We start from the raw sequence: 26,242 nt of genomic DNA, 5'->3' as shown, positions 1-26,242 counted from the left end.
ATCAGCACCTCCCAGGTTTGAACAATGGCATTTTAATGGAAAAAGTTCTTTATGCAAAATATTATTTTCACTAAAACAAAAACTGACATAATATTCTACCACTATACTCTATCAATGCTTGCTTTCCACAAAACCTAATCTACTAGTTGATCAGCATCTCTTAAAGTTCTCTTTAGAGAGTGATATTTCAATTTCACAAATGGAGGATGCTTCTGCTGTTTTCTTCTTCTTTCTTTTGTTGGAATGTATTTTTTGTCTGACTCACTGATATGTTGAAAAACTACAATTAGCATAATTTTAAACTATGGTCTGATCACCATTTTTAGTATGTACCTTCTCAAGCATGGTTATTCCTCTGCGCATAACTTTTTTTCCATTTTATTATGTGCTGTACTACTAGAGGCTCTATTAAATAAAACCCTTTAATACTGTGTAAAACAGAAATACTATTATTATACATAATTCATTTATTTTGCCTTTAAAACTGATAAAATATTACTGTTTTTTTAATGCACCTATTTTTCCTCTATTTAAAATTATGATTTAAAAAGTGGAACTCCTGTTCATTGTCTTATTATGTGCCATGCTTATTTTCTGTTAATTTAGGGCCAGATTCTGATATCCTCCCTCATGCTGAATACTACCTTCCTTACTGCAAAAATACTCCTATTGAAGTCAACAGGAGTATTTGTGGAGTAAGGAGACAGTAAATCAGAATCACTTGAAAGGCACACCTTACCAAGACCTCGCTGCAAATAAAGATGAGAATCAGCAATTTAGCTGGTTGTACCTGGGAAGACAATACACAGACACTAAAGGCACCTCTACACTACAGTCATTACAGTGACACAGCTAAGGTGCTACAGCTGTGCTGCTGTAGGGTAGAAGTTTCCTAGATCCACAGAAGAGGGTTTTCTATGTAGTTAACCCATCACTCTGAAAGGTAGTAGCTAGGTCGACGGAATAATTCTTCTGTTGACCTAGTCATGTTTACACCAGGGCTAAATCAGCCTCAGTATGGTGCTCAGGGTGTGAAATTTTTCACAACTCTGAGGAAAGTAACTAGGTCAACCTACTTTTTAAGCATAGGCAAGGCTTATGAAACTCTGGGTTTGCCTTGTGTTTTTCTGTAGACAAGTATTGCTTCCCAGGGTGGGTCAGCTCTTTTCACACAGGACTAGTAGACACTCAGCTGACCAAAACTATGCATATAACAACAGATAATATGAGAACCAACCAAGCTTGGCTACCAGTCCTGTCCATTGACTCTCCTGACCTCAGGCAACAAGTTGCCTTGCAGAATCTGCTTCTTAAGGTGGAAGACATGCCACATCTATTCTGTTTAAAGATGCGTTTAATACACTGAGCCACTGTCTCAGCTCAAGTTGCCCCATTTGGACAATTCCCCTAAGGAACCTCAATATCATCTCAAAGTGACTTACTAGGGGGCAAGAATAAGCTTTAAACATAGCCAGTGCAGAACCAACAGTCCAGCCTTCTTGTTTCAACCTTCTTCGCAATCTCTGGGTAAAGCTCAATCACTTCAGATGTGGAATGATCAGATGTGCTGCTAATGACTCGAACCAAAGCTTGTGGAGCACTATTTAAAGTGAGGGGACATAGATTTGGATTTCTCTCTACATACACCTGACCTCTTCTTCCCCTCTCAGTCCCCTCACCCAGCAGCCTCCTTACCCCATTGCCACGAGGCCCTATGTTTGCTCCTCCAAATTTCAGTGAGTAATGCTGCAACCTGGGGCACAGAGTTGCAGTGCAATCAAGTTTGGCCCAGCCAAGAAGTGGTCGGGCCATGGTCTAGGAGCCCCCCAACTCTGTGTCTGTGACACGTGGGGTCTTCATGGCTTCCCTGTTTGCCACTGTGGCCAGATGCAGATGTAGGCTACATACCTGCTCGCTGTGACTATGGGCAAGGGGTGCTTGGTTCCCCCATGGACTTGCCATAACACCCTTCCTGCAGTTACTGAATGGTTAAGACACTTAGACGAACATGCTTGACTTGATTGTCCATGTAGATACAATCACAATACATAGTAAATCAAAATGACAGTATCACAATTTATCCCACAGAAAATGCTGATTAGAAATATTAACATTTTAAAATAATTAAGATATAGCAATGGTATTTGACTTTAAGAAGAAAACTCCCCCTTTACCCTTTTAATGAATTCAGCCAACATCAGAAACTAAACAGAGATTCCTGCTCTGTACATGTCACATGAATCTTTTCTTTTTTGTTTATGATTTGAAACAATGGCTTGGTATTTGCCAAGCCTTGCTTCACTTTGCTGAGACCTTGTTTGACAAACAAAAGCATTGGTTATTTTGATTTCATATTTATGTGCTGCCTGAATGACTTATAAAACCTGGGCTCATTTCCTTAATGCAAATAAGAGATGCATGCTACCTTCAAACTCTTTTAATGAAAAAAAAATGGGCACAGACTCCTTTGCCAAATTAACTGATCTCTGATGACATGATTATAAAAAGATGTTGTTATGAGACATTCTGGCACTTTTCTCAGAGATGATGAAATCTCCACAGCTTTTTTGAAAATTATTACAAAATGAGCACTGCATGAAAATATAAAGAACGGGATTAGCCTGAAGAGACAACTTTTGAAGTAAATTCTAATCTTTCAAAGAAAAATAAATGTAGCCCTGAAGGTGCTTTCTTACTAAAACCAACATGATAGAACACCCTCAGATAGCTGATTTATGCTGAAGACTATAACTTTTTCTTAATCTTAGCACAATTGTAGATCAAAAGACATCTAATACTACAATACTTTCCTGGCACTGGTTCTAGAACTTCAAGTCTTCTGGCACCATTTTGGACATATATTTTTGTACACAATTATCTTAACACACACTTTTCTTCAATGCTTATAAATTAACATTTCAATGCAGACATTTCTCATCTTTCAAGAAAAGTCAAAGAACATCATTTTGCTGTCTACAAAAATCTTGTATTTTCTCCTTAATGGTTCTTTTCAAAATATTCTAAAGGCACCCTTGGACAGTATCTTCACAATACTTGTAACTAATGGAAATAATGACACAGGTAATACAGAAGTACTGTAGTTAATCTTCACAGCAATTAATTGGTAAAATCCCAATAATTTCCTTCACGATGTTTTCTCCCTCGTTTTCCATTTTGGTAGCATACAACTTCAAGTATTCAAATGTGACATGGATCCTCTTCACTACAAGATGTACTTCTTTCCTCAAATCTCCCAGTGACATGTAATTGTTTTATTGTAATTTCCATCCAGGAATGCAGGAGATAAAGATTCTCCTAAAATCATCATCATTCAGTGAGAGTCCATAAATCAATTGGCAGCAGGTGCATGGATATGGACAGTTCCCAACTTCCTCTAACAGATATATAAGCAAGAAGGAAAATCCAGTTCTCTACGGAAACTGATTATTTCATACCATCAGACTGGCTCAGCCAACAAGCTAACTCCATCCTTAGTGGAACTCCAATGATCTAGCTTAATTTATATTTTATGAGTCCTTAAAAAAAAACTCTTATCTTCTCTTTCTATGCTTAATTACACCCAAAAAAACTGCATTAAAAGAAAATTATTAGGCTTGAAAAGTAAAGCACTCAACAGTTAGGGAATGTCAGAAACAAGGTTGCCCATGCATATGTATTATGATTAGACCTGGCTGGGAATTTTCCAACTAAACAGTTTTGCAATTCATCAAAAAAACCTTTTTGTGGAAACCAGGCTCAACAAAATTTTAGCTGGGAAAGGTTTTACAGGTCCAGGATGAAATGTACAGTCAAAACCAGAAGAAAAGAGCAATCCATCCACCACAGAATACCCAATAGTCCAACAGTTGGGGCTCTCCCTTCTGATGTGGAAAGCCCACATACAAGTGCCTGCTCAGACCAGGGATTTGAGATGCAGGTGTCCCCTCCTAGGTGAGTGCTCTAATTATGAGACTATTGGCTTTTTTGGGATGGGTCTCTCTAAACCTTTTCTCTTGGAGCTGTCCAATTTTGTATAAATAATTAAATATTCAATAGAGCAGGGACATGAACTTAAGTCTCCCACATCTGTGCCCTAACCACCAGGTCATAGCATCAGTGTGGGTTACTTTTCAATTATTCCCTTATACAAAGAAGGAAAAACAAGTTAGTGTTGAATAGCACAGAGATTGATCGGTAAGGTATTCACTTACCTGAAATATTTGTTTCAAAGAGAAAAGGGCCCGTCTCAGCTCCCGTCCACTGGAGTTGTAGAGTTTTTCTGAAATAAGGAACAACGAAAAAACCCACCATTAGCAAGACTGCCAAAATAGATGGAGTTAGAGGGGAGCTGGTGAGTAATGGTCTCAGTGTCCATTGACTAAGCAGTATATTCCTCTCAGACTGGCCAACCTTTTTTTCATAGATATAACACCTGTCCATCAAACAGCACAAATAAAACAAGTTAATTATTCATGGCCTGAGTGAAATCTGTCAGAAGAACTTTAGGAAAGGTCAGTACAAAATGAAACTATGAGGATTTTTCAAGTATAATTGTGTCTATTTAGCTTTCTTTCCTTTTTAGGTTAAATTTAGAGCCTGTGAAAGGTACTGTACTGACAGTAATGAAGAATTCAGAGAAGCTGCGCTGCAAGCTTCCACACACTGCCCCAATAATGAGCCTCAGTCCTGTCCTGGAAGGATCACTTTTAAGGAACAAGAGGGGACTTCAGTCCTCACACCTATGCAGTCTTTGACCATTGTTCTGTGATGGTCAACGATCATGCTAACTACTGCCAGCTTTATGATTTGGAAAATCTAATCAGAAGTAGATTGAGGACATATCACTCAGATCCCTCATTTTATACAGACTACTATCAAGTGGTAGTAAGTTTATATCGCTACTAATTTATCTACATTTGAACCAGTGACTTACAAGTAAAAGTATCCACATCCCCATTATCAGTCCTTGAGCCACTGAATCCCCGAGATGTCCTTTCCTGTGTTCTCATATTTATAATGGGAATACCTTTCTGCAAATTGCAATGTATGTGAGGATACATAATACCAGGAATAGCTGGACAGTTTGTTCTGAGCATAATCAAAACAGTGTTTTTCTCACTTAATATATATCACAATCTCTCGCTCTCTCCATATTTTTATAGATAGTCACAGAAAAAATAATGAAAAGTGGAAAAAGTCATTCATTGTAGGTGTACTGAATTAATGTATTATGAAGGCAATTAACGAGAGAAACCAACTTATTTTGGCAACTTTCCAGGATGCTCTTAACCTCTCCCACAAGTTATCACATGGAGCATAGGAGCCTAGTCCTGCAAAGGATGGGTATGAAGAATGCTCAATAGTTTTACTGATGCACTCAGAGGCTCACGGATCAAGGATAAAGTGACTGCAGACTGTGGATATTCCTGTATGGCAAGATGATGCACCATCAGCCAAATGTGTGCAACTGACTTAAATAAATTTCCCCCACATACACACACTTCCCTTTGCATATTTCTGTACTACACAAAATTCAGCAGCCACATTTTCTTTTCCTCTTTCTGGGAAGAACATAGAAAAAATAGGCATTTGACGATTTCTTACAGTTTTGCTCAGAGACTTTTCTCCACTTAACTCTAAGAAACTTAATTTGAGAAGACTTGAGGGTTAATGTGAATAAACACCTTCTAGTCCCAACAGTCTCATCCAATCAGAAAATAAAACTTCAGCAATTGTTTATAAGCCTCATAAAGCATTTTGGTCATCCCAAACTGCCTTTTGCTTTGAAGGCAGAACGTGTAGAACTGACCCAACTATTACAGCTGTTACAATCATTCCTCTTCCTTGTAGAGTTTATGGATTTCTGACAAAAACACAGGAGGAAGGGATTTCACTTAAAACCATAAACTGCAATCTTTAATTATTCCATCTTAAAAATGAACTGGCATGTATAAGCACATGACATTTCTTGGCTTGATAAAGAGGAGTCTTGTCAGGAAAGTTTAAAGAATAATAGGGATTTTTTTAAGACCTTGTTTGTTGACTTCACATGCTATATAGCACAAAACTATTTCTCTATGAAATATACCTCCATCTGGCATTTGTTATAACTGACTTCCTTCCATTCATATAAGTCACTTGCATCTCAGAGTCCCTCCAAATGAGGCAATGCAGCATCATCCTAATTAAGAGAGGCACCATTTCTTGTAATGCTGGCAACTTTGTACATCAATATCAACATTTTAAACAATGTCATCTGTGGGCCCTTCCTTACACAAGAGCAATTACTGCCACAGCCTAGGGTAAATAATAATCATGTATTGTTATGATACTACAATGGTGGTTGCCTCCACTGGCGCATGCAGTTTTTGTAGTTCTCTGACAAGAATAAAGTTGAACTATTTACTCTTGTTCTTTTGTTTTCTCTTTTGACAGATGTGGTGTAAAAAAAAATCTCTGGCTCAAGGATAGACAATGTGTCTGTCAGTTGTTCACATGAGACAAAAGGCTGTAACTTCACTTACGAAAACATACCACTTGAGCTAAAGGAGGCTCACCAATAGCTTCTAGTAGTATTAAAGTTTATAGCAGCACCAGCCAGCTACCACAGGGCAACATAATCAAACACTTGAGCAGATCTGACTCCACTTAGAGGGGAGTAACAATACATACACCTCTACCTCAGTATAATGCGACCCGATATAACATGCATTTGGATATAACGCGGTAAAGCAGTGCTCTGGGGAGGTGGGGCTGTGCACTCCAGTGGACCAAAGCAAGTTTGATATAACGCGGTTTCATCTATAACGCGGTAAGAATTTTTGGCTCCCAACGATAGCATTCTATCGAGGTAGAGTTGTATTAGATGTGAGCAAACTAGAGAAAAAAAGACCAATTAATGTTCACAGTTCTCTTCATATATTAAGATGAACTTGTGTATTTAAAAACAGGTAACCTATTCACCCACAATTCCAACTGCTACAGTTTATTCAGACTAATTTTTACATGCCTTGGCAATACATGGATCTTCTCCTCAAGACTTGACTCCACCAAGGAACCATGAAAAATAAGAAGCATTTACAGACCCATGATCCAGAAGGGAAGTGAAATACTCCTATCTTTAAGAGTTATGCTAAATTAGAAAATGCCATGAGTTTGTTTCTGCATCAAATAAGAGTGTAATTCACCCTAAGCAGAACACTCTGTATAAGGCAAGCTTTTCTTTTCCTTGTGGTACTATGTTATTTTCTTCAAGATACACAGAATTTTTTCTGCAAGATAAACATTCAGGGCTATATACAGCCCACAAGGCATGGTAGAAATCCTATATATGTCAAAAGGAATGTGAATTCCACATGTGAATTAATAGGATGTTTTGATGCTTATCCCATAAGCTTCATATATGAACAGAGATAGTGCAAACATTAAACTGACAGCAGGATTTGAAAGTCAAGAATAATCAATTGCAGTAATCTCCCTTTGTGTGGTAAACCAGGAATGAAGTGCATATTTTTTTACCGTGCTTTCATAAGAATATCGAAGATAATTAAGAAACAAGATAGCAAAAGCTATCTAAAACACCATCCGGGTCACATGGATTGTAATGAACTCGCTACTGTGATGTGTATTGCTACCCCTCTACCAGACAGACTCAGAAATGTGTATGAATGGGTGTGTCATAATTCCTATGCCAACAGCTGAGAAGAGTCTTCTTTAACTGAAGTGATAGATGCCTATAATTCTGGAGTAGAAGCATCCAAATTGTATCCCCGCTGCTACCACTAACTTCTAAGGGGCCCATGCTGACAGCTTTAAAGTCCTAGCTGGCCACTGGTTTGCTATCACATAAAATACTCCATATATAAAAACCAACTGTTAACAGGAGACAAGATGACAGCTTTGTATGGAGTCTGCTGTGTTAGTGGCCAGTCAAATGATCTTCTTTGAAAGAATGCAGTGTAGCTGAGGACACATACCAGGCAACATTGGCTAGTAGGGTTAAGAGATATCTTCACTTAAAAGAAAATCCCTGAGAGCTCATGTGAGAGCTGGATCTTGGCTGACACAGCAGGGATTGAACCATGGATCCTCCTGAACTAAAAGAGTGAGCTTGCTACATACTGAATTAATGTGACAAGACTCACTACCAAAGGCTGTAACAGACTCATACTCTCCACAGACAGAGCACAAAAAGGGATCTCATAAATCCAGGAACCATAATATCAATAAAATTAAATAAGATAAATTAAGAGCAATAGACACACTCAGAGGTCTCAAACTCCCTAAACATTAGTAGTGCATTTCTGATGCTTATACGGTAATGATTTGCAAAATTGCTTTTAGTTCCTAAATAAGAGAGAGAGCTTGTGGAGGTTGGGAAAGTCAAGGTTTTAATAAAGATATTCATCTTGTAGTGATCATACTCGGTAGTTTAGTCAGCTATTACCACTAGATGGCAGGGATTAATTTTTAAGGGAGAGGAGGCACTATCTGTTAGAGGTCTGCTTGGGCCCAATTTTAAAATCCAACCTAAACCCGACTAGACCACAGCCAATACGAACCCAAACCGCACCCAAGAGAGTCATTTCGTTTTCATTCCTGACCCAGGGAAAAAACAAAGGAAGGAAGGACTCTCTGGCTTAAAATTGCAAACAATAGGGTAAGGGATGGCAGGACTCTGGAGGGGAGGGGGACATAGCACCCCACAGTGGAAATATTGTGGGGCCTGATATGTTTCTGTACCCATGCACCACACTTGCAGGGATTTTGGGGGGGGGCGGGGACGGACCTGTGGATCAGCACGTAGGACTGGACTGGGGAGTAGGAACTGAGGTGAATGGTGCCCCAAGGCCAGCAGAGGAGGTAAAATGGGGCTGAGGTGCATCCTGGGAGGCAAAAGGAGGCCCTAGGAGAGAGCAGAGGTGAGCAAGGGGGAAGCTGAGAGGAAGACAGGGGGCAGCAAGGGAGCTGGGGGAGGCCCAGGGAACAGGGGTGACTCATTGCAGAGTCCGTCCCATCCCTACCCTGCCCCAACACCTGTGTCTAGCTCCTGCTCCATGCAGTGGGCTCAGCCATGTGGGCTGACCTGCTACCCAGCTCCCAGTATGTCCCAGCTCCACTTGGGCTCCCAAAGGCTCCAGTCCCCATGATCCCGTCTGATCCCAGTTATAGCATCCCTGGCTCCTTCCACCAAATGCCACCACCTGGCAGCTCGGAGGACGCTCTTCAACCAGAGACAGAAAGGGACCACCATGCTTCCCCTGGCACCTGAGCCCTGCTCACTCTGCTTCGTATTCCCCAACCTGGGCACGGCAGTGGTTGCTCCAGTCACTCTGGGTCCCATTCTCAGCCCCCATAATAATTCTATTGCCAGGGGACTAGTCCCCATCACTCCTGAGTACCAGTGCCCAGAGCGTACTCCAAGTCAGCAAGTGCTGGTGCCAGGCCCTGGTAGGAGGGCACTTGGTAGCGAGTCAGTGAGCCAGAGATGCTGCAACTGCAACCAGGCAGAGAAGCACAAGGCCCAAAGCCACCAGGAGCCCAGTGTGAAATCAGAACTTGGTGATGTTGGGAGCTGGATAGCAGGGCCGCCTGGACAGCACAGCCACTCACGGGGAGCAGAAGCAAGGCACCAATAAGGGGAACGGGGGACAGGATGGGCTCGCCAAGTAATCACATCCTGCTTCCCTGGGTCTCCCCCAGCACCATCGCTGCCATATCTTCCTCCCTGTTCCCCTCAGTCACTTCTGGAGCCTCCACTGCTTCTCCTCCCTGTATGCACCTCAGGTCCCCCAACAAAGTCAGCTACCTGGACCAAGCCCAAATGTATACTACATAAATTACATTCAGCACAACCCCAGCACTCTTAGTGGGGTCCCATCGGGTTGCAACGGTCTACTCTTGGAAGTTTCCACTATAGCAGGGGTCGGCAACCTTTCAGAAGTGGTGAGCCAAGTTTTCATTTATTCACTCTAATTTAAGGTTCCGCGTGCCAGTAATACATTTTAACGTTTTTAGAAGGTCTCTTTCTATGTCTATAATTTATAACTAAACTATTGTTGTATGCAAAATAAATAAGGTTTTAAAAATGTTTAAGAAACTTCATTTAAAATTAAATTAAAATGCAGAGCCCTCCCGGACTGGTGGTCAGGACCTGGGCAGTGTGAGTGTCACAGAAAATCAGCTTGAGTGCCGCCTTCAGCACCCGTGTCATAGGTTGCCTACCCCTGCACTACAGCTTCCCTTTGATACTACAGTTTGGAGTACTAAACTGCTCCATGAGCAACCTGGACACCTAACAGAATGGAGAGAAAATAAGGAATATTCAAGTTACCAAAAAGCATGTTAAAAATCATGAGTGAGCCTCCCTCAAAAAAGCATGTGATTGGCTTAAAAACTATGAGATTTTTAAATATTAAATGTTGAGTTCTTTACATTTGCCTTCTGGGTTTATTTATTTACAAATTTTTTAGAGTGGCACTTGAGCCATGTTTCAAGCTTTTCTCGGTGAACATGAGCTCTAGAAACTTGTTTTTAAAATGGAAGAGGAGATTCTCAGCTAATCAGGTGTCTCCAGGAGCTAATCTTTAAATAAAGCATCACATGTTGCAAGACTTGTGATAAAACTAGTAAAGTTGGCAATGCTGGGTCATTATCTTCAGCATCAGTGTGCTAGGAAAGGGCTACATGCTACAGAAGCAAACTAGTATTTCACCCATCCCCTCTAACATAGAGTCATTTTAAAACTGTTTTCCTAGACCAAAAATGAAACCAGTGAAAGTGGATTTCTCTCAAGCAAACACAAACATACGTGGATCATTGTAAGGAGAACTCTGGAGACCGAGTCTGCCATTAGCATATTTTACACTGAGAGAGGGCTCCGGAAGGTTCTCGTGCCTGACCTTCAAAGGCCTTTTGTTGTAGCATGGAAGGGTTTCATTCTTTTTCCTTTTAGGTGTTCTGAGAAAAATAAATAAATAAATAAATAAATAGTAGTAATTTGCCTCTATGTCAGGGGTTCTCAAACTTCATTGCATCATGACCCCCTTCTGACAATAAAAATTAGTAGACGGCCCCAGGAGGGGGAAACAAAGCCTGAGCCCACCCAAGCCCCACGGCTCCAGGCTGGGGGCAAAGCTGAAGCTCAAGGGTTTCAGCCCCAAGCAAGGGACCTGTAAACTGAGCTCCGCCCCCCATGGCTGAAGCCCTTGAGCTTCAGCATTGATTCTGGGCAGTAAGGCTCGAGTTTCAGCCCTGGGGCCCAGCGAGTCCAAAGCCAGACCTGGCGACCTCATTAAAATGGAGTTGCGACCCACTTTGGGGTTCCAACCCACAGTTTGAGAACCACTGCTCTATGTCATTAATAAAATCTTCAATTTTCCTTAATATTCGCTAGGAAAATCACATTTTTATTCACAATTAAAAAAAAATACCTTGGATAAACATAGTCCCAAGCGTAATGCCTGATCTCTGACCAGGGAAGTACACACCTCCTCCCTTCCCCGTCCATCACACCAATTGAATTAGTCCCTGGGTACAGTAATTTATGAAACATCAGCCTTTCGGGTTATTGGCAAAAGGCAAGCTAACATCTGGCTAAGCACAAATGGGAGTTACTCTGCTTAAGTTGCTCCTGCCTGAATGACCTCCACATTTCCCATCCATGCCCCTCTTCTCCAAACTCTGATTTCAGAGATGAAACATCTTTCATTATAGAAACATACCACACTCTTTATATTACATTCTGTTACTGGGGTCCACAGCATTGACTCAATAAAGGACATTTGAAATAGTTCCTGCTAGTCCTTGGTAAAAACCCTCTGCATGAGCTAAGGGAAGCAATATTCTCTGGCTTCCATAAAACATCAAAAAACTGGCTACTATTTAAAACTAAAAATATTGTTTCTGAATCTAAAACAATGAACAACCTGAATGTCTGAGAAATACATGTATTATCTATACCTTCATTGGCAGCTAAACACTCTACTGGAATTAAAGGGAACAATTTGAATTTTTCCACAGAAAGAAGAGAGAAAAAAAAGTCAGGCAATTTTTCTTTTATAGAAGGGATAAACTTTACTCTTGTTGTGAGAGCCTGATTCACCACCATCTGACTCCTGTTTTACACCACTTGAATCAATAGCAGTACATTATCATAAACAAGGAGTAGCAGCAGTGAATCAGGCCCATGCATCCAATCCCAAAGTGGTTCCTCAGGCAACATTCCAATTGACTTCAATGGATCACTGGGCCCAAACAGAGTCTCAGATCCATAAATTTACTGTATACAATATTAATTAGTGCAACGCGCCATTCTTTCATTGCATGTCAGACAAATTAAAGTTGCGCTCTAAGAAAAGACCTGTGATGATGCCAAAAAGGGGCTTTTTTCTCAGTTTTGTTTTTGTCCACAAAAGCCGATAATAAATCTGTTGGCAAGACAATACACTTTCCTTTTATTCCCAGACCCCTACAAAATATATCATTTCAAGAGGGGAATTATTCACAGGCACATTGCCCACTATTACATTAACATAATTGCTGTTTCTGTTGAGGATACTTAGTTTTGCATATTACAAATATTGGATTTTTTATTTAATCTGATGATCTATATACAAATTAATAAATTATTACACACTCATTTGTGTAATATTTGTAGTTTGTGAACTTAAGCTTTATAGTCTCTCATTAATCCAACAGTAAATGACTAGTATTTGGTGAGGAAATGCAGTTTTTTGACAAAGTATGGCTTGATGAAAAACAACAGGCCAAGAACAAATCATAGTAACTCTCTTCAAGCTCACATTGCTGCCAGCACGACTGATTCCAAATAATTTTCAGCTTGCTTCACAATGAACACATGGCAGACTAACACTGATGATAAAACCTACTTCTACTTATTTTCATTCAGACACGAAACAGCTGCTTACTTAATTATATGGAGGCCAGTGTTGCCTCCTAAGGTAGAGAGAACAGAGATGTAGAGAACAATGATCCATCAGGCCTGGGTACAAGGAGTGCAATCTTGGCATCATTTCCCCACACTCCAATAGAAACAGTTCTGCAGAGACCCTGTGAAGTGCAGGATCCACAGGTGGGGAGGGGGAGAAGAGATAGCCATCAAGGTAGAATTATAAGCCCCTCCTACCTCACCTTGAACCCCATGCCACCTTTGTGGATAAATTAATGCTGATCCCTCCCCCATCCCCACAACTCCTTCAGGCCCCTTCAAAAGCCAAGCTGCCAGGGAGCTGATGATGAATGCAGGGAGCCAGTGCAGACAGAGGGCATCTGCAGATCTCAGCGGAATTTATGGATTTAGGGGGTGGAACCACAGCAGGTTCCACAGCAGGGATTGGGTGGGCAGGCAGAGGGAGAGCTTCACTTTCCATAATATAAGAATTATAGGGCAAATCTACACATCTCATCTCAAGAAATGTCCTGCCTCTATGTGATAGGTCTGCAGTTCTCCCACTGAACACACCAATTTGGAATAACAGTCTACTGGGCTTCCCTCAAGGAGACCCTACAGATAGAGACATCCTGTTTTGGGAAGGGGACCTGTATGTGGAAGGATCTCCACAAGGCCTTTCGATAGCCTCCCTGGGTTCGGAGTGGCATCCACAGTAAGAGATGCTTATCCAAAACCCAAAACATTTGAGGTCTTCCCGAACAGTGCTATTTGTAGGTATTTTTACACTATCGGACAGGGATTGATACACAGCCACTAGGTCTGCAAATTATGTTTCATATTAAAAGTAACAAAATTCAACAGAAAGCGCATCCATTCTCCAGGAGCTGGTGGCCACCTTAATTCCCACCTCCTATATTGATAACTATGTAAAGGGAAGGAGGTCACTGAATGAAGGGATTAAATGATTTGTGGAAGACAGACAGGAATATGAGCGAAGAGAAATAGCAAAAAAGGGATACTGCAAAAGAAGAGACAGAGGAGAAAAATACAGAGCCAGAGGATGAGAAGAAGCAGCCTTATCCGGGTAGACAAGGAGAAAAGTTGGGGAGGACAGTACAGAGGAGAGACAAGAGGAGATAGCCATCAAAAAGGGGAAATAGATGAGAAGAAGACAGAGAGAGGGAGAGGATCCTTGTTGTCAGAGAGCAGCAACTTTTGTGATTTACACACAGGAAGTGCTTGTATCAAGATGAGTAAATTCAGGAATTGGAAAATGGAAGAGAGATAAGGGGGGAATCGTCTAATCTAAAACTGGAAAGCAAAAGAAGAATATCTTCACAAGTATGGATCCTTGGTCTCTCTACATAATTCCTGTACTTCAAAATGGCTGCCACACCACCATAAGAATCAGCACTCCACGCTCATTACCAATGTATAGAAAAATTAAAGTGATACCTACACGGTCCAATTAGATGTGAAAGAAGGATTTTTCCATATATTCTTATCATCTTCCACTACAGAAGCCCGAAGGATCAAATCAATCCCTCCTCCAATTATTTTTATCAAATTCCTGCTTATTCTGCCTGACTTTATGCCAGTAAAATTTGTCTTGGATAAATCAATAGCAAGAGCTCCTTCTTTACAAAGCCCTTTAACTTATTACTCCACTCCCTTCCACACACGCCTCCATATGCATGCTGAATTAGCAGAAAGAACCATTTATCACACTATCCCTAAACACCAAAGCAAATAAATACCAGGGGTTTACAGATTTACAGTAAAAGGATGTGATGAAACACAGTAAGTGTTTATATACTTAAGTGAAATGAGAAACCTTTGTTTTTCATCTGCTGAGGGTGGGGGGTGGGAGAGGATGTGGAACCTAGAGCTCTCCACGCTTGATTCCTGCACCACATTGAGAATAATGAATAATTTTGCAAACTGACAGCATAACAACTTCCTTTGAGTATTCCCTCTTCTCATTCACCTTTGCGAACTGAGGCCCTGCTTGCTAATAAAAAACTGAAGGAAGAAAACATAAACTGATACCTGTGCTGAGACAGGGCCAGAAGACTGGCTTGGAAAAAGGACTCCTATTTTAGTCCTAGTTTTGTATTCACACCTGAAGTAGAAGTGTTTCTGTGTTCCTTACTCCATGCTGCAGAAGCCTGTCTCAAACTACTCCTGCTGTTGCTATAGAACAAGTGCAGAGGTGAGAAATGGGCCCAGAATGAAGTGACAACAACAATGTACTTAAATGGGTAAGAAAGAACTAGAATTGGACAGTCGAGGTGAGAGTTAATACACTAAAGCAAAGCACTATATTGACTTTACCAAAAAAAGGAGCAGCAACAGCCTTGGGACAGTTGTGTGGTTCAAATATGCCATTTGTAAGGAATGATAGGCTTATTAAGATTGGCTCCCATAGGACAGGTGAACAGAGTGCAGGGGAGAGGGGTTCATTGCCCAAATGCTCCATGGAGCTCGCTGTTGTGGTTGGACTGAAGCTGATGATCTTTCAAAAGTGATCAGAAGGCCAAAGCCACAAACGAGCATGCCTTTCTCTGCAAACTGAGGAGTAGGAAGAGCAAGGAGAACGGTGCACTTTCAGATCTGTTCATCTAATTCAACCCACTGCAGCATTTCTTTGCATTTCCAAACTTCTTCCCCTTCCCACATTTACTTACCATTTCTAGTTTTGAAAGCTACAGTACAAGGGTTCTTCTTACAGGCTATTATTATCACCGGTGTGTGTGGGCTTGGGTGAGCATGCGTGTGTCTGGGGAAAAGACAGCTGTATGCAAGTAATGAATATTATAACACACCGAGGTGAAAGTAATTTAAAGGACTTACCAGGAGTCCAGGGGTGGGGTGGGGGGTTCCTCAATCGGAAGAGGCATGGCCTCGACCGGAAGACATGAGGCCTTTCAAGATTTAAAGACCCTGGGGCTCCAGCTGTTGCTGGGAGCCCCAGGGCCTTTAAATCACCCCAGAGCTTCCAGCTGCAGAGGCAGCTGGGAGCCCTGGGGCTCAGGGGCAAATTAAAGGGCCCGGGGCTCCGGCTGCCATGGAGCTCCAGGCCCTTTAAATCACTGTGGGAGCCCGGCTGCCGGAGGTCCGGTGGCGCTTTAAAGGACCCAGGGATCCCCACAGCGGCTGGAGCTCCAGGCCCTTTAAATCCCCGCCCGAACCCGGATGCTGGAGCTCCAACAGCACTTTAAAGGTTTCGAGGATTCCCGTAGCGGCCAGAGCACCAAGCCCTTTAAATCCCCGCCGTGGAAGCCAGTCCAGTCCGGCTTACTTTCACCCCTGTAACACACTGACAAAATAAAATGGCAAATGCATTACTTGTTATGATACTATCTACAGCATGAAGAACAGAGTACAGCATTGGAACGAATTATACAAGGAGGCCTTATCTGCTTCAAGATATCACCACTACTGGAAAACAAGTTAAACTTTGCTCACATATTGAACCACCAAGGATTCCCTGCTTATTCAATGAAGTTACACTGGTGATTAATTTGTCTCTGTGACGTGTACTCCTGCAATAATCTATTCATACAGTCCCTCTTCCCTTGAATGGAATCAGTACTCTTGTTCTCAAGTGCAAGAGATGGCCCTAGGTTCATTTTAGCTTGGTAATCCAAAAAGAGGAATATTTTTAAAATATACAAAAATTGTGGTGATTGCTCTTTTGAAAAACTATGCGCATGAAAAAAAGTGTTTGAGAGGGGAGGAGGCAGGGTGGAGTTAAAGGAACAAGGACATATACTGTAGCAGGATATTATGGAAAGAGGAGATGGAAAAGAATTAAGAGGTTGTCTTGTTCATCTCCCTAATAATGCAAAATTGTTCCCTAGAGAATAATACAGTAGGAAGGCAGTAGTTATCCTAAAACATGGGTTACATAATTCAGGAGAATGAAGCCAGAGAAAATTGCTATAAGAAATATAGAACAGCTCATTGTTTTCTTTAGAGATTATTGTAACCAATCTGTGGCTAAAAATATAATTATCTAAAAAAATATGTAAGTCAAGGCAAACCTTTAATGTTTGTTTCAGTTTACAACTCGGCCTCTGAATTGCTGAACTGTACACTAGTATAAGCAAGAGAAATTACATCAGCGCCTCTTGGGTTATGAGAATTTAGCAATCTCATGCTAGATTATTTTTCCATGTCTTAATTCACTGGATATTGTGCCAAAATGCTGCCAACTCTTGTTTACTCTCTAAATATTACTAAGCCAATGGTGATGTGCAGCTTTAGCATGTTCTCATTATGAAAATGCAAAACGATCCAGTCACATTTCTGCAGACCTTTCACTTATGATCATATTTTTATCTTTGCTGACAGCTTGGCAAGGAGTAAAATACCTGAGTGCAAAGAGGTCTCTGATTTACGGAAAAAACTTTGGATTCATTCCTGGGCTTCAGGCTAAAACCAAACTTTAGTATTACAAAAGATGTACCAAAGACATCAGAGGATAAGGGTACCTCCAAAACGAGGAAGGTTCCTATGATTTCTCTCCTTTTTCAGGCAATGTACTAGTTTACTAGCCTAAGATCCTTAGCATCAGCTGCCTTCTCATCAACTGTGTGTATTCTAACCCAGTGGTTCTCAACCTTTTTGGGCTCAGGCCCCATTTGTAAATGTTTATGGCATGTCGCAACCGCATAAATAGGAGGCCATGGGGTGGTTTCGGTCAGATCCTGGCCCCTAGAGGGATTGGGTCCTGCCCAGCATTCACTCCACCGTGGCAGCTCCTATGCTGTAGGGCTGGCTGGGGCTTGGCTCTCTGCTCTGAGCGGAGCAACATCCAGGATTAAAGCGCTGCTCAAGTTTTGACCCACCCGCCTGACTGACCACATTTGTGTGAGTGGAGCTGCGACCTGGCTCACAGGGTTGCAGTGTCACTCACTCAGATTTGGCCTACCCGGACTCTCATTATCAAGACAGCTGGGCCAAACCTGAATGTTGCTGAGACCCCAGAGGTTGCAGTATCTGGAGCAGGGAGGTGGGCTCAGCCAGCCCCATGGGACAGGAACCACAGGAGATGCCACGAGACCCTTTGAAACATTTTGGAGACCCAATCTTGGGGCCCGACCCACGGGTTGAGAAACCTGTTCTATCCCACCATAGGGATGCTCAAAAACTGAGACATTCAAGATTAGCACACTAATTGGCAGTCAGCAGTCATCAACCCAACAGAGAGAAGTACAGAACCTCTGCATCTTAGCACAGTGTTGTCAACTCTCACAATTTTATCACAAGTCCTATGAAGCTTGTCTCAAAGCATCAGTTGATGGAGTTATGTAATTATGCACGATAATCTTTGCTTTCTCACAAACACTCACACACAGAGTAAGATTCTAGCCTTCACACAGAGTAAGATTCTAGCCTTCATGGTTTGGAAGAAAAGCTTGAAAATATGACCCATACAGGATAAAATGCAAGACAACAACTTAAAAAGATGCAAAACTGTATTCTGTTTTTAAACTCTGATTATATTTAAGCCAAACTCATGATATGTTGGGATCTGCCTCACAATTTTTGAACACTTGCGCTTGGCAGTTCTAAGCATTCATCAAAAAATCCTGGTGTATTAGTAAAGTACATGAACCTGTGGCTGAGAACCACTTCAATCCTACAAAAATATTCTTATTTATTTATATTGTGGTAGCGGCTAGGAGCCCCCAATCATGGATGCAGATTCCATTGTTCTAGATGCTATGCAAATACAAAACAGTAAGACAGTCCAAAAGAGCTTACAACCTATGGGAAAGAAAAAATGAAAACGGAAATTAACCAGCTTGCTTGAACAACCAACCAAACAACCAAAGCTGACATCTCTCTTTATATATAATGGATCCTTGCTGTGCTTTGTTTTGTATGAGGCCTGGTCTACACTATGCGTTTATACCGATTTTACCAGCATTAAACCGATTTAACACTGCACCTGTCCACACAACAAGGTCCTTTATATCGATATAAAGGGCTCTTTAAACCGGTTTCTGTACTCCTCCCCGACAAGAGGAGTAGCGCTGAAATCGGTATTACCATATCAGATTAGAGTTAGTGCAGCCGCAAATCGATGGTATTGGCCTCTGGGCGGTATCCCACAGTGCACCATTGTGACCGCTCTGGACAGCAATCTGAACTCGGAGGCACTGGCCAGGTAGACAGGAAAAGCCCCGCGAACTTTTGAATTTCATTTCCTGTTTGCCCAGCGTGGAGCTCTGATCAGCATGGGTGGCGATGCAGTCTCAAATCCAAAAAGAGCTCCAGCATGGGCTGTACGGGAGATACTGGATCTGATCGCTGTATGGGAAGGCAAATCTGTTCTATCAGAGCTCCATTCCAGAAGACGAAATGCCAAAGCATTTGAAAAAAATATCCAGACAGAGGCCACAGCAGGAACTCAGCATAGTGCTGCGTGACAAGCGTAACAGAAAACCAAAGAATCAAATGGATGCTCATGGAGTGAGGGAGGGTGTACTGAGGACTCCAGCTATCCCACAGTCCCCGCAGTCTCCGAAAAGCATTTGCATTATTGGCTGAGCTCCAAATGCCTGTAGCGTCAAACACATTGTCCAGGGTGGTTCAGGGTATAGCTCGTCTATTTCCCCCCTCACCCCCCCCCGGTGAAAGAAAAGGGAAAAAAATCATTTCTTGACTTTTTTATATGTCATCCTACGTCTACTGCATGCTGCTGGTAGATGCGATGCCATGGCACTGAACAGCAGCACCCTCTCCCCTCTCCTCCCCTCCCCTCCCCTCCCCTCCCCGGTGGCAGACGGTACAATATGACTGCTATCCATCATCATCATCAGCCCGTGAGTGCTCCTGGCTGGCCTCAGGTGAGGTCGGCCGGGGGCACCTGGGTAAAAATAGGAATGACTCCTGGTCATTCCCAGTAGATGGTACAGAACGGCTGGTAACTGTCTTCATCATAGCAACTGAGGGCTGAGCTCCATCAGCCTCCTCCTTTCATGTCTAAAGAAAAGATTCTGTACTGCCCGGACTATCATAGCAGCGGAATGCTGGACTCCTCTCCCACACACCGTTTAACATCCTGCCTGGACTATCATAGCAGCTGGAGGCTGCCTCCCCCTCATTTTATCTCACTAACAAGTCAGTGTTTCTTATTCCTGCATTCTTTATTACTTCATCACACAAATGGGGGGGACACTGCACTGGGGAGGAGGGAAGCAACGGGTGAGGTTGTTGCAGGGGCACCCCCTAGAATGGCATGCAGCTCATCATTTCTGCAGGATCTGACACGGAGCGGCTGTGCTCTCTAATACACTGGTTCTCTAGCACACTTGCCCCATATTCTAGGCAGGACTGACTCTATTTTTAGATATAACACAAAAGAGGGGAAGACCCGGGGGGTCATTCCCATTTTTGTCTTTGTGCCCCCGGCCAACCTCAGCCAGGGGCACCCATGACAGCAGCAGACGGCACAGAACAACTGATAACCATCATCTCATCACCAATTTACAACGGCATGGCAGACGGCATAGAACTGATAACCGTCTCTGCTATCTTGCAAAGGCAAATGAATGCTGCTGTGTAGCGCTGCAGTACCGCCTCTGTCAGCGGCATCCAGTACACATATGGTGACTGTGACAAAAGGCAAAACGGGCTCCATGGTTGCCATGCTATGGCGTCTGCCAGAGCAATCCAGGGAAAAAGGGCGCAAAATGATTGTCTGTTGTTGTTTTCATGGAGGAAGGAATGAGTGATGACATTTACCCAGAATCACCCGAGACACTATTTTTGCACCATCATGCATTGGGATCTCAACCCAGAATTCCAATGGGCAGGGGAGACTGTGGAAACTATGGGATAGCTACGGGATAGTTACCCACAGTGCAATGCTCCAGAAATCGACGCTAGCCTCAGTACATGGACAAACACCACCAAATTAGTGTGTTTAGTGTGGCCGCGTGCGCTCGACTTTATACAATCTGTTTTACAAAACTGGTTTATGTAAAAATCAGAATAATCCCATAGTGTAGACGTACCCTGAGAGAATGACAACTTGTGGAGAAATCTCACACCAGTCTGCTGCAGTATGTGCTTCATTATTACAAGTAATGCACCACTGCTTAGACTGCATTTTGAATTAATTATATAAGTCAAACTCAGAAAAATGTATAAGCGGAGGGAGGAAAGGGTATCTGAAACGTAGGAGAAAAAGTTAAATTTTACAGAAAGGTCAAATGACATTTGTATTAATTTAAGAAGCTAACAGAAACTGGTTTGCAACAACACGAAAGAAATAATGAAATATCACAGATGTATGAACAAACGGAGAGAATGTGGTGCAAATAGTTTAAACAGATGTTAAAACACCTTATGGTAAGCAAAGTTCCCCCTGCTCTGAACAATAAAACTGACAGTTCTGAAGAAAAACATGCATCATCCTGAAGACTGAAAGGCAGGAATTTTGATAATGTATCTTTGTCACACTACAAGAATTTAAAAGTAAAGAAGAGGGCAGAATTTCTTCTACAGTTATTTCTATTATTATTATTTGTATCGTGCTAGCAATAGGAGCCCCAGATATGCTAGGATTTCTCCAAGTGGTTTGAACCCACCATAAAATTATCTCACAAGAACAATGTGTCAGGCTCAGGAAGTTTAAATAGGCCTCAGAGTGCTAAATCTTTTTAGATAGTTCTCATCTTTGTAAAATTGAGGGAGGTTGTTTGCATGCTTTCTTCCACTTCTGCAGCTGCCACAGTTGTCATCAGTGGAGATTCCCAAATACAGCCCACTCAGGTTAAGAGAGAGGGAGCAGCTGGCCAGGTGCTATCTCCGAGGGGCCCGCACATTTGGAATTCCTCACCTCCTTACCCTAAATAAAAAGTAGCCTGGGATCTCAGGAAGCTTGATATGATGAAGGTTGGCACTCTATCCTATTGCTGTTCAGGACAGAAAGATTTTTTTGTTGGTTGTTTTCTGGTTTGGAAGTGAGGAGGCAGCCAGTTCTTACTTAGTTGTTTGGCTTTCTTTTTAACATTTGTAAAAAGCATTTTGAAACTTGGCTAAGAAGTTTTCTTCTTATGTAAACTGAGAGAAAGAAAATGTCAGAGCTGTTGTTTTAATTCCATTTGCAGATATAAATAAATATATTGTGCCAATTTTTTTCTCTCTTTTACACTTGCATAACCTACTGATGCCAGTGGGGCTGCATGGGTGTAACAGAATTTGTCCCATGTATCCTTACATTTCTGCATCAGTGGAACTTAAGTGGAGCATAGGCTTGTGCCTGACCCAGGGCCGGCTCCAGGCACCAGCCCAGCAAGCAGGTGCTTGGGGCGGCCAAGGGGAAGGGGCAGCACGTCGGGCTCTTCGGCAGCGGGTCCCTCAATCCCTCTTGGAGCAAAAGACTTGCTGCTGAATTGCCGCCGAAGAGTGAAGCGGCGGCAGCAGAGCTCCTGCACGTCGCGATCATAGCTTTTTTCCTGCTTGGGGTGGCAAAAACCCTGGAGCAAGCCCTGGCCTGACTCTGCCCGGGGGAGGAATTCCACCCATAATGAAAAACACCAGATACTGAAATACTTTAGTCTCACAACCCAGCTGAAGTCCACTATAAGCACTTTAGTGCTAAACATAATGCCCTGTAATATAATATGATCATCATAGACAGAGGCTGAGAGGAGTGCTGACCTAGTAGTAAGGGCACTAGCCTAGGACTGAGAAGACCCATGTTCAATTCTCTTCTCTACCAGACTTCCTGTGAGACCCTAGGCAATTATATTTTCAACATATTTATGGTATGAAGGTTATATTTAGTAGCTTCTGCATTCCAGCGATTTCTATTTTACAGTTTATTTAGTAATATATTGTCTGTAGTCAATCTGTGCCTCTATCCCACATCTGTAAAATCGAGGTAGTAGTACTCTGCTACTTCACAGGCATGTTGAGAGGATACACACATTTGAAGATTGTGAGATGGTCAGATACCAGGTAATGGGACCATATAAGTAGCAATGATGAACAGTGAGGTTTAGGCAGCTGCATTCCTCTGCAGGTATTCTTGTTAAAAAATCCAAACTATTTCACACTAAGAATCAACAGTGAGTATTAACTGAGAGGTTCTGTCAAAAATTTGGAGAAAATATGGGGGCCTTATTCAGGGTGGAATAAACTGCAGTCTCAGATTCTTCCTTCCTGGTTAATATTAACCTTATCTTATTATTTCCTAATTGAACTATGAAAATAATATAATAAAATAATTCTCTCTATATATATAGATTCTATTCTAATAATAAAATTCAGAGTTCATTCAAATAATTGCCATCAACATCTATCAATATTTATTACAATTGTAAGTTAATTCAAATCAATTTAAACTTAATTAAATATAACTCTAATGATGGTAAGTTGGAGGGCCAGACAATGGTTCTCAAGCAGGGGTACATGTACCCATGGGTATACTCAGAGGTCTTCCAGGACTACATAAATTCATCTAGATATTTGTCTAGTTTTACAACAGGCTACATAAAAAGCACTAGCGAAGTCAGTACAAAGTAAAATTTCATAGACAATAATTTGTTTATACTGCTCTATATACTATACACTGAAACCTAAGTACAATATTTATATTCCAATTGATTTATTTTATAATTATATGGTAAAAATGAGAAAGTCAGCAACTTTTCAGTGATAGTTGCTGTGACACTTGTATTTTTATATCTGATATTTCAAGTTTTTAAGTAAGGTGAAACTTGAGGGTACACAAGACAAATCATACTCTTAAAAAGGGTCCAGTAGTCTAGAAATGATATAGCCCCTGGTCTAGAACACGTGCTCTTTGCAGGAACAAAACAGATATGTTAATATTTTTGTAACTTTGTATTAGAATAAGATGGTTAATTTTACATTTTGGTATCAGGTTCTAGAAACTGAGCTAGGGCTGCCCAATGTAATTTCTTTCTTTGAGCAAGTAAACACTCAAAAAACTCTTGCAGACCAAACACAATGAAAAGAAAGAGTAATCAAAAGCCCATTATGTCCTCAAATTTACAGCCTGCGAGCTGACAAACCACATGGGTGTTGAGGTGGGAATTATTTACTCAGTTGTGGCACACACCATACCAGGACTTCACTGCCTTGCTGATGCAGCAAGATACTGCTAAATCCTTGAGTGATTAAACAAACTTTTCCATTAGACACTTGGGATGTTTATTTACAGGCCTCTGAAATGCTAATCTGTGCTTCTTCACTTAACTTTCAAGAAAAAGAAAACAGGAAGAAACCATCTGAATTTGTTCAATGAAGGAAAAAACAGTCTGGGATCACCACTTCGGGGAGTCAATTGATAAACGTTTCTCTTGTTAGATTTCCTTAGAAGCAGGACAACTGAATGATTCCCTTAGACAATGAACACTGTATCTATACTTCTGTATGCAACATGTAGAAGGCAACAGAAAATAAAACACTGTTGCTTTGGTTTATTAAGTGAAGGGTGTCAGCACCTTGATAAAGTATGTGTGTGCCATTTATGTCAGGACACTCCCTATAAAACCTAAGGTCTGTACATGTTTACAAACAGTACAGCTATACAGATTTACTGCAGTTTGAAGGCTGGTGCACAAGATTTCAACTGGGAAAAAGAGTAGTCTCCATAAAAAACAAAAACAAAAACAAAGTGCAGCTCAGCTCTTGTATATATGGGCATGACCTTCAAAATTCCATTCACTTCAGGTAGTTAATTCCAATTTGCAATAATGTAAAACTCAAGACCACTGAATTTTGTATGTTAAGAACTGTATATGTAGAGAAGAAACTGCATATTTCAAGGACTGCAAATACACACTCGTGACAACTAATGAATTACCGTTTTTAATATTCCTACTGGCCACATGACACATAATTTCAATAATATTGCTGTAAGTAATTTGTATCACAGTGACAAAACTATTTTTCCCCAAAGGTAACCTTAACACATGTAGTTTTTCTTTTCTATCTCGTCACATTAGTATGAAATACAAGCAAAGAGCGGAAGGCCCCAACTTTGGCAGTCACAACATATATATTTAAGTAAACTGCACTCAGTAATCCTGATCACAGTAACCTCAACTGGAAAATGTAACTAAACGTTCAGTAAAAGCAGCAAAGAATCCTGTGGCACCTTATAGACTAACAGACGTTTTGGAGCATGAGCTTTCGTGGGTGAATACCCACTTCGTCGGATCCGACGAAGTGGGTATTCACCCACGAAAGCTCATGCTCCAAAACGTCTGTTAGTCTATAAGGTGCCACAGGATTCTTTGCTGCTTTTACAGATCCAGACTAATATGGCTACCCCTCTGATATTAAACGTTCAGTGTTATTAATTCCATAAATAGGCATTTTTCATTAACCACCTACTGTCAGAATGATTCACCAAAAACTGATATTATGCAGTGTTGTGGTAGCGCAGTCAATCTCAGGATATTAGATCAGGGGGATCAGACAAAGTGTGAAAAAATTAAGATGGGGATGAAGGTAATCAGCGCCTATATAAGAAAAAGCTCCTCATATCATGACTGTCCCTATAAAATCAGGACATTGGTCACCCTATATTAGAGAGATCAGGTGGGTGAGGTAATATCTTTTATCAGACCAGCTCTGCTGGTGAGCAAGACAAGTTTTCAAGCTACACAGAGCTCTTCTTCAGGTTTGGGAAACATACTAAGGACAAGCCTACACTTAAAATGCTGCACTTAAAAATAGCTCCACTGATGCATCTATACTGTTGTGGTGCTTAAGTTAAGATGCTTCTACACCAATGAGAGAGAGCGCTCCATTGCCTCGCATTTGTGTCCTCAATATCGTGAGCAGAAACCAGGGAAGTAGCTTGTACTAGGTGTTATGGAGGCCAGAAGCGAGGTGTAAAGTCCACTTTAAGTCTATTAGTATGCTGCAGGCTTGTACTTGTGCACTTTGAATATACTTGACGTATACTAAATGTGGGTTCTCTTTTCCATAGGGGATTCACTTCCAGTGTTCAGTGTAGATCACTGACCAGTCTCTGAAGCAACGGTTTTAGAGCTACACGCTCTGAAGACTGTTTACACTGCGTGCAGCACATCTCTTCTTGGTCACACAGCCACTTCATTTTTGTCCCCTTTGCAGTCTTGCAGAGTTAAATGTGCAATTCACACACCGAATCAGAAACAAGATTTCTTAACCCTTGAGCAACAACCCAGCTACCAGAAGCAGGAATTTGGTTTGGTATCCCCAAGAAAATGGACAAAGTTTCTCATTAAAAGAGTGAAAAATACACTCTAGTTAGTGTTCTTATTTTTAAGAACATACAGTTTATGATGC

General features: G+C 41.5%; 1 protein-coding gene across 11 annotated transcripts in view; it reads right to left on the bottom strand.

The window, feature by feature from the left end:
* Positions 1 to 26,242, bottom strand: part of FHOD3 (formin homology 2 domain containing 3) — a 657,808-nt gene that overhangs the window by 337,379 nt on the left and 294,187 nt on the right. For all 11 annotated transcript variants that reach the window (XM_050937644.1, XM_050937645.1, XM_050937647.1 and 8 more), the window contains exon 4: positions 4,212 to 4,279. In XM_050937644.1, coding sequence (XP_050793601.1) covers positions 4,212 to 4,279 — 68 coding nt within the window. The remainder of the gene's footprint in view (positions 1 to 4,211; positions 4,280 to 26,242) is intronic.

Source organism: Gopherus flavomarginatus, chromosome 2 (genome assembly GCF_025201925.1).
Source record: "Gopherus flavomarginatus isolate rGopFla2 chromosome 2, rGopFla2.mat.asm, whole genome shotgun sequence".
In the NCBI taxonomy this organism is placed as follows: domain Eukaryota; kingdom Metazoa; phylum Chordata; order Testudines; family Testudinidae; genus Gopherus; species Gopherus flavomarginatus.
This window is presented reverse-complemented; position numbering and strand designations above follow the sequence as displayed.